The 10,351-nt window shown below is 35.0% G+C and overlaps 1 protein-coding gene across 1 annotated transcript; it reads right to left on the bottom strand.

The window, feature by feature from the left end:
- Positions 1-2,986: 2,986 nt before the first annotated feature.
- LOC118982873 (olfactory receptor 51A4-like) lies at positions 2,987-3,931 on the bottom strand. Its single transcript, XM_037040027.1, has one exon. The coding sequence runs from the start codon at positions 3,929-3,931 to the stop codon at positions 2,987-2,989; it is 945 nt and encodes a 314-aa protein (XP_036895922.1).
- Between the last annotated feature and the right edge of the window lie 6,420 nt (positions 3,932-10,351).

Genomic DNA, 10,351 nt, shown 5'->3' with positions numbered 1-10,351 from the left:
TAAACATTCTTTGGTTGATCCCTTCATCATCTTTCATTCAGTCCCCTCTCCCCTCTGGCAGCTTCCAATCTATTCTATGTACCTATGTTTCTGCTTCCATTTCGTTAGTTTATTGTGCTCATTAGATTCCACATATAAGGAAGAAGTTTAAATACTTTGAAATGACTAGTCGGCAATTTATAAAAGAATTTGTACAAACGTCCAACAATACATGAAAAATATTCTTATGTCTATTAATAATAAAACAATGTATATTAAAGGAATAACAAGGTTTTGTCTAGCATGATAGAAACTAAGAGATTGGTAAGTGTGAAAGAAAAGCTGACATATTGTTACATCTCTGTGGAGGTAAGTTTATGTGACAGCAATTTAAGTCCATAAAATTAATATACTTTGGACTACCAATTTAAGTTGAAGATCTCTCCATAGAAATGCATACACAAACACACAAAATGATATGTAGTAAGATAGTATAATTTTTGATATTTGGGAAATATCAATAATCTAAAAATCAGAGATACAGTTAATGTATCATATTACATTCCTATTATGCAATATTAAGTATCTGTTTTAGAACACAGACATATTGGGGTTTGTCATAGACATATACCTTTGATAAATTCATGAGAGAAAAACACAAGGTATAGAAGTATACAGGTTGATGTCATCTACTAAATTACTTTAATGTATTTTATTTTCTATTCAAAAAGATAAATTCAGTTTTGTTTTGTTATCACCAGGGGGAAAGAATTGGTTTCTTTGACCCTGATTACAGGGAGCATTTTTGTGAATTTGAAATTTTGACATTAATGTACATATTTACATTAAATACTTTTAAGAAGTTAGTATATTGCTAAAAAGCTTAATATTTTCTAAACAATCAATCCCACTATACATATTTCTGGTTTATATGCTTTCACCTCAGCTTGGTTTTCATAAAATAAAGAAAGAAATTACCCAGGCCTGTATTTTAATAAAATTAAAACTTTTGGTTTCTTCTCTAGCAAAGGATGCTCTATGATACACAATATCTAAAATGTGCTCTCTCCTTTCTCAAACCCCTTTCGAGAAAATAAATTTAAGCTCCTTGGCTATGATAGTTTGGAACTCCCAGAGCTTTTTCAATCTCAGCAGAGCCTTTGAGGCACTTGGGAGACCTCTCTTATGGTTAAGGCACCAGGAAAACCGCCATGCCCTTGGAGTCAACTCCTCTTTCTCTGCTAAAAAAGGGAGTTCCATGTCTTTCAGGGAAAAATGATTCTGTCAACAGATACACCTGAAAGTGCAAAGGTCATTCATCCTGCAGTGAGCAAAGTATTTAAGAGATAAGCAATGTTAACAGCTACCATTGTAAACATAAGTATACATATATATAATCTTATATCCTGAGGAAAAGTCAGATTTATCAGAACGTATGTATTCTTTTATATAAAATGTGACGGTTTTATTTATTTTTTAATTTATATGTTTTATTATATTTTTCCATTACCATTTAGTCCCCTTATATCCCTCTACTCCACAATTGCCACAAAAATGTGATTTTTTTAAACTAGAGCCTAATCATTTTTTATTGAGGAGATGCAGATGTAATTATTTAGTATCCTTTAACTGTCTCCTTTCTTTTAAAATAGAGCTAATAATACACCTCCCTTGATTTAAGAAAGGCTAATTTTAGTATTATAATTGAACTTTAGAGCTTTAGATAGTTGTTAAATATCTCTTTTTCTTTCTTCAAGAATAAAGTATTTAAAAATTTTCCCTTGCTTGTTTTAGTTACATTTTAATGTGCAAAATCACACTGTTAGCTCAAAACCATCTCTCAGTTGATATACTTATTAACTTATCCATTTATTCTTCAATATGTATTTATTATACACGATCTTACAGATATTTCATAAAGCCCTGAAAATGCAATGGCAAAGACAACAATGATCCTTTTTTTAAGATTTTATTTATTTATCTTTTGAGGGGAAGGGAAGGAGAGAGGGCATCAATGTATGGTTGCCTCTTGTGCATCCCCCACTGGGAACTGGCCTGCAACCCAGGCATGTGCCCTGACTGGGAATCAAACCATGATCCTTTGGTTCCCAGGCCTGCACTCAATCCACTGAGACACACCAGCCAGAGCCAATCATGATCCTTGATTGTCATTTAACAGTAGTTATATTAGCATGTAACAAGAGTTGTGATTATGAAATGCAACTATGTCCATAGACATCCACTCATTAATTGCAGATGACAGTTAGAATTTACTCTGGCACTGAATACCAGAGACTCAGAATAAAACAACACACTGCCTTCTCACGACAGTTCTTAATTCATTGAGGATGATAGACATGAAGATGTAAATAAAACAGTGTTGTACTATAATAAAATCATCTATGGCATGGTAGAAAGTGCCAAATCTACTAATATGTTAGAAAAATTCATAATAAAAAACATTCTGTGCAAGATTGGTGATGAAATTTGAAATGAAGCAATTGGTGAAAACTTAGAGTAATATGAAGGCTGGTATACTTGTGTAAAAATGTATTGAATCATCTGTTTTGAGAAGGGGCAATCTGTAGCTGGAGCTTAGGTTGGAGAGAAGAGAAAGAATAAGAAAATAAAGAGCTTTCTAAAACATGTTAATAATTTAGCCTTTATCATGTAATTAATTATAAATCATTTAACTACTTGAACTTAAATATTTAAATAGAGAAGAAACACAAAAATCATTTCAGGATGATCTCTCATACTGTGGATGATGAACTGGATTAAGACAATAACCAAAATACTATTATCTTCTTGACAGACAAGAAACAAAAAATACCGCAACTCTCATATAACCATACTGTTAATTGATGACAAATTTCCAAGAGGGAAGCTGACAGATAAAAGGGGAACAGAGATTCAGGGCATCGTTTTTGCTAAGGCCATACTTGACTATTTAAACTATTTATGCAGAAACATAAATCCCAAGGCATTAAATACTTGACTATTTAAACTAGTTTTTCCTGCCCTTAAATATCTTGTGTACTGCAGACCTTATCTGTTTAGTTTTTAGGCTATAAATTAAGGGGTTAAGGACAGGGGTCAAGAAGAGGAAGAGGTTGGCCATGGTGACATGGAGGAGAGGAGATGCAAATGTACCAAACCTATGAATTAGAGCTAGCACAATAAGTGGCACATAAAAAATGCATACAGTGAAAATGTGGGAAACACAAGTGTTGAGTGCCTTGAACTGGCCATCTTCAGAGGCAATACCCAGCACTGTTCTCAAAATCAGGATGTATGAAATGACAATGAAGATAAAGTCAACTCCAAAAGAGCAGAGGACAAGGAACAACCCATAGATTATGTTGACTCTGACAGGGCCACAGGCCAGCTTCATAACATCAGGGTGGTAGCAGTAACAATGAGATAGAGTAACACCTTTGCAGAAGGACAATCGCTTAAGCAGAATTGGCAAGGGTGCCATTAATACCACACCCCTAACCAAGGCTGCAAGCCCCATCCCAGTAATCCGAGGAGGAGTTAAGACCACAGTGTAGTGTAGTGGGTTTCGAATAGCTACAAATCGATCAAATGCCATGGCCAGTAGGATGGCCGACTCCATGGAGGAGAAGGTATGGATGAAGAACATCTGTGTTAGGCAAGAGTGGAACTCAATCTCTCTATGATTTAGGAGGAAGACATCCAGCACAGTAGGCAGAGTTGATAAAGACAGACCCACATCTGTGGCTGCCAGCATAGACAGAAAGATGTACTGAGGCTCATGAAGACTAAATGTGGTTTTGATAACAAAGAGGATGGTGAAATTCCCTGATAGGGCGATTGTATACATGACACACAATGGGACAGAGATCCATATCTGTACAGCTTCCAGTCCAGGAATGCCTATTAGAAGAAGAGTCGGTGGCTGGAACCAGCTATTGTTTATAAACCCCATAAAGATATTTCTTGAAATCCAGCCCAGGTCAGCTTCTAAATGGTCCTATTGAAAGAAAAATATGCATTTTAAAACAGGAGGACATAATGCATGCGACTCCTCTGGACAGTGATTATCCTGGGCATCTTTAGGTCAAGGATTGAGCTTAAGAACAATTCCAAACCTATCTGAATAACTACCTGAAATTAAGGCAATAGGCAACTGCTTTTCAAATGTTGGAGGTAGTAGAGTTCTTTTGGCTTATAACACTCTAATCATTGATCAAGTAACAATGAAAAGTATGAATATAATTTTGTTCTTATCCAGTATTTAGAAAAGTTTTATTCTCAGAGCATTTTCTATTTCTTAATTTATTTATGTTTGCATCTACTTTTATTCTTAGTCACATTAGCTGAACGTCTAAAACAAACTTCTGCACTTACTCCACATCAACATCATGCCTATAAATATACAAGGATCTGGAAACCTGGACAATTTTCCTGTTACATACCCACAGAAATAAAGCAGAGGATGCTACAATAACCTACATAAATCCCAAGGCATTATAAAATTTGTGCGATAGCATAATTTCTTAAATGCAATTCAAAATATATTTATTCAGTATAGAAATATATGTAGGAAATAATAAATACCAATTTTCAGTAAATATCTTAAAATAGCATAATTGAAAGAAAGAGTAATTCATAATTGAACTTGAGCTTTATAGAATAAGTATAAAGACATTATATATAAATATAGTTCAATTTAAATCTTCTGTTTAAAATTGCAACCAGAAACAAAATAGTGATGTAACTACATTTGAACATGAGGAATTGGGAAGAAGGGAAGTAATATAACTAATCTGATCTAGAAAAACACAAAATCAAAACTCAATATCCTTATAAAATCATGGTACTTAAAAATATGAGTACTTAAAAATATAAGTATTTAAAAATACTTTCAAAAATAAGAACACAAAAAAGAAAAAATTAAAAATTAGTGAAATATTTCTTCTTAAGTAAACAGCTATAAACAGGGAAGATTAGAATAAAAGATTAATGTTTTGTTCTCAGCCAAAATTGAAAATATATAGTTTTAAAATTATGTAAATGTAAAAAAGCAACATTATCTTTTCACAGATGTAAGTATATCTTTGAAGACTAAATCCCAGATAAATCACAATGCATACATATCCATCTACTGATGTATAAACATAACTTGTTCAGTCATCTCTTCAGATGGTTGTGGCAGTGAACATCTATAGTCAAAAAGATTTGTACATAGTATGCCTAGTAAAGAGTATTTTACAAACCATGTGTTTTTAGCTAAGTTACTGAGCTAACCTCTGGTCAGTAGTGCTCCTAATAAGAAAGCCAGCTTCTTACGGACTTATTTAGTTTTTTTAGCTGTTCATGTGGAGTATGAGAGTCACTCGTGTCAAACAAAAACAAAGGAAGAACTATCATAGTTTATAATACACTGGGGTATCCAAATATACTCGCATTCAGTCACTCAACACACTACATTCCATAAAATTCTCTTATAAATATAACAATGTGACCTACCACAATGCACTATGTACTTCATTTAGACATACACAAATACATACATTACAGATTTGTAATTTCTTATACACATATAACCAACTTTTCTCTCTTTGCCTTAATTATCTTTCAGAATATCTTGGAATTCATCCTCCCATACTTTATATGTGTCATTTGTCATTCCCGTATGTTTTTGGCACCAATCCAATCAGTATGACCACCAAAAGCATTAATGTCACCATCAACACACCTGTAGCCACCCAAGTAAAACTCAACTGTATACTCCATTCATATTGTTGCCTATCATTTTTAATACTTTGTGTTCCTGTATGCCTAGCCCTTTTCAATGAGAATGCTTTTGTTTCAACTAACTTAATTTTTTTTCTAATCATGCTCTACTCTAGCAGGTTGGTTGCTAACACCACCATGTAATACTTAATCATGTCCACCTCAGAATATTTGTACCTCTCCTGATGTAATCTCAAATGTGACCATGCTTCACTTCAATTAATAGTAAGTAAATTCATTGATTAAGACTGATTTACATCCAACATTTTATAAAATCTTTCTATGACTATTTCATGTTAAAAACTGTCTCCAGCTATTAAATCCCTATGGATTATATTACTTTTATCTTAACATTTGTCACTTACTACATATCATTTGATATTATATTCAACTTTTACCTGAATGAGTTTTCCTTATCCAATTTGACTTTAAATGCCTTTAAAATTTGAATTTCACCTTCACACATTACATAGTAGAGAGAATCTAATACTGTTTGGATGTGGAGGGAACAAAATAAATTTTGCCCAAGCAAATAAATTACATAGTTAGAGATTCTCACTGTAGCATATAGTAACTAACATTTAGCAAATATTTAAAACTCACCAGTGATCAAGGCTTCCTTTTAAACTTTGATATAAAGATATTTCCATGGGATAATTCTCTCCACTGGGATTTATTTTAGAACTGAAGAGTAGATTTCACTAAATTTGAAAGGAGAGCAAGAAAGATGTATATCAGATAGAGAACATAAATTCTAGTGTTTATCAATGTGTTCAATGTCCAGTTGTCCTTGTGTTGGGTTTCCACTTATTTATGCTGGATTACCCACCCTAGCCAGAAAGATATTTTACAGACTATTTCTGGAGAGCCAAAAGAAATTTAACCATTCTGATTAAGTATACCTTACTTTTAACCTCCTGAAAAATCTTTTTTAAGACATATAATTTCTTCAGTCTTGTCCCAGAGCCCCAAACTAAGCTTTGGTTTCTTGCGTATGTACTATGAATTCCCAACAGTTAACCTTGAACTCTGGAACACTTTTCTTGGCTCTTCAATTAAGCTTCTGTGCTCTCATCTTGTTTTAACTCTTCATTTTGTTTCCTTTCTAAGGACACTGAGGTTCCATGACTGTCACTCTGAATCTATGGAAAATGGCTGTTAAGCAGCTTTTAAAGTTGATGCCACCTATCGTTTTAAAGAAAACAGCTCCAACACTTATTTTTATGTGTTGTGTAATCCCTCCATGAAACCAGTACCCTCAATATGGGTTGACAAGTGAGTTCAGCAGCACACTTCTTTTGTTGCACCCTCCTTGTCATAGACAGAGAACGAGTGGTTTCTTTTAAGATGTTAAAAAACTCTCAGAGGTACCTGTGCAGCACCAGAGCTATTTATTGCAACAGAGGATCCTTGATGGAAGGTGCCAGAGGGAGGTTATCAAGTATTCCCACGACATAGAGGTTTTAATGAACTACACATGGGATGTCACGAAAACAAATTATTTGGAGGTAAGGGCAATCCAAATTTGCTTTGCTCAACACTCCAGGGCCCTTATAATTAATCACACATTCAAACATGAAACCAGTTGTATTGTTACTATTCACCATATGTATGTGATGAGCTCTTCTTTAAAAGTGATTTTTCCCAAGTAACCCTTAGGAAAACTATCCAGATTTAGTTTTGACCATTTTAGAGGTAAATCATTTGAAAATGTAATTCTCTACATTCTTTTTCAGAAGCTTAATGCTGGGAACTATTTTTCTCATTACCATTGTGCATGTCCCTTATTGTCTGACAATATTATGATGCTGTGATTTGGGGGGAGATATAGAATAATTTATGTTAGATAGGGTTAGCATGGCCTCATTTTGTTTTTCTCCCCCCTTTTTTCTATAAAGCTGTTAGTTGTAAGCTATTCTTCTCTATTTTTAAGATTTTATTAAGTTTTTGCTGTGCTTATAAATTTTTCTCTCCTCTCAAAGTTTTAATCTTTATTTCTTTCTTTATTAGGAAGCCTAGAATAGTACTGAGTGTATAGAAGGTGTTAAGCATATACTTGATCAAAGAAGAATAAATGGTGCTGGGGAGTTTTGTTTTTGGTCAAAATAGAGTAAGAGAGATTGAATTTATCTTCCAATCAAAAACAACCAAAATAATTAGATGAAATGTATAAAGCAATAGTTTTCAAGAAATGCACGTCTGGAAATGAAAGAACTATAATACCTGAGAGAGAGAGAGAGAGAGTGCAAGACATACAACATAAATACAAAAAAAAATTCTGCAATTGCCTCAGCTTACTGCTCTAACAGAGTTTCCAGGCCATGGTAGCAGAAACCCAGACAGAACCCATGGACTCCTTGCATTGAAAAGCAATGACTGAGAACCCAAGGAGACCAAAGATTATAAAATTCACTGGACAGAGTACTGAAGAAGAGAGAACCAACAACACAAAGAGAGAGTTTGAGAGCTTACAGAGTTTCCCTACAAAGGTTCTGACACCAATTACAATGTGGGGGACAGGGAGATTTCCTGAATTATTCAACAATTCAACTCAATTCTTGTGGAAGATCTTCATCCCACAGATTTCTCCTCACCAGCATGGATGAGAATAAGTCATTCTGGACACAATCTTGTTTTTCCAGCAGGAAAGCGTGTGGCAATTCCCTTTAGTGGGGAACGCCCTGAGCCCTTCTCCCAAATGGCTTTTATTGGGAATGGTATGAGTAGGTGTACGCAGCATACCTACATAGCTCATCAATCAATGTCAAAAGACTATAGTCATTCAAAACCAGGTATTATCTATAGATAATAATTGAAGGAACACAGAGATTTGTCATAGGTCAGGGTCTGTAAGACATGCTACACCAGATGGTCTTTAAGACATGTTTCACGAGATGAGTTTACTCCTACTGCCTTGAACTTAAATATCCAGTTTATATCAAAAGGGCTATGCTAGGCAGAGCATACTTCAAAGGATTAAATGTCCATTGCAGGCCTGATTCCCATGGGAACCCTAGGGTTTAGAGTTGGGCCATGCCTGCCCCCTGTTTTACCTGGTTTTCCAGGGAAACTTACTAGCCCCTTTCAGAGCTTGCTCTCAGTGGGCTACAGTCTCCAAAACCACACAGAGTGGTTCCCAACAAATTCTGACACTTTCTACCTAAAAATAAAATTAGATTTCATAGATTAAGAGTCCAGTCCCACAAGACCTTCTTGCACTTAAGGTTTTACTTGCAAGCTCAGGTGTTATCTGTGCTTCTGACCAAATGGGTGCCGATTGGAGGTTCCCAGAGTCATTCCCTCTCCCTTCACAGATTTAATGCAGACACCAATTTTTCAAGTCCAGGTTGATGCTTGTCTTTCAGACTGACTGGTTATAAAGTAGAAGTTCCCATTACCTCCTCCTTGGATTCAATTAATTTGCTTGAACAGCTCACAGAGCTCAGGAAACCTGTTTAATCATTAAATTACCAATTTATTCTAGAAGAAAAGAATATGGCTCAACAGTCAGATGAATAGATAGATACATAAGTCAAGTCTCCAATCAAAGGAACTTCTTTCCTTGTGGAGTTTGGGGCCCCACACAGCGGCATATGGGAGTGTTTTGGTTCTCTAACCTGGAAGTTCTCCAAACCCCTCCTATTTGGATTTTTATGGAGGCTTCATTACATAGGCATGACAGATTAAAACATTAATCATTGGTAACTGATTCAATCTCTAGCCCTTTTCCCCAGAAATCAGGGGTAGAACTTAAAGTCTCACCCTTTGAATACATGGTTGGTTTCCCTGGCAAACAGCCCCCATCTTTAGATGCTTTCAGAAAGTCACCTCATTCACATAAACAGAGTTTTACTGGAAAAATAGGCATGTTGTGAATAACAAGAAATACTCACTTTACACTTATGACTCTGAAGTGATTTTAGGAGCTAGGGACAAGAAACCAAATGTAACAGATATCCCCATTGTTCTTATCACCCAGGAATATTTAAGGCTTTGGGAAGCTGTGAGGCAGGAACAATGAGTGGAAATAAAATTAATGAAAAATATATTTTGCCATTTGAAAAACCACTATTGCAAAATCACTATTGCAACTTCCCTCAAATCTTTGCCAGGGTACTGATTGTGCATGTGAGTAAAAAAACTGACTAAAGCCAAAGAAATGGCCATAAAAGTAAAAGAGAAATCAGACCCAATATTTACACATAGCCTGAATAAGTGCATTTCCAGCCAGAATGAAATAATTCATAGTTCACAGGGCATTAGGCAGAAAATTTAGAAAGATAAAAGTCCCAGTAGTTGGTAGTATTAGTAATTGGTTTTAGGTTAAATATTGTCTGGTCATGCCTGAAAAACATTAAACATAAGACCTGAGAGATCAAACTTTGCAGGTAATTTAAATGTGTTATTGGAACAAAATTTAAGAATCCTTACAACAGGTTCTGCTGAAGATGGCAGCAGGTAAATGCAGTAATCAAATGCTCCCATGACCACATCAAAATTGTACAGTTATACTGTGGAACAACTGTCTCTCAGAAGCCACATGCAATCTCGCTGAACAGGAGTCCTACATCTAAGGATATAAAGATGAAGCCACACTGAGACTGGTGAA

This window comes from Sturnira hondurensis, unplaced genomic scaffold, assembly GCF_014824575.4.
Source record: "Sturnira hondurensis isolate 20B ecotype Veracruz unplaced genomic scaffold, ASM1482457v3 Scaffold0002532, whole genome shotgun sequence".
Lineage (NCBI taxonomy): Eukaryota > Metazoa > Chordata > Mammalia > Chiroptera > Phyllostomidae > Sturnira > Sturnira hondurensis.
The sequence above is the reverse complement of the archived record's forward strand: the minus strand, read 5'-3'. Positions and strand labels throughout refer to the sequence as shown.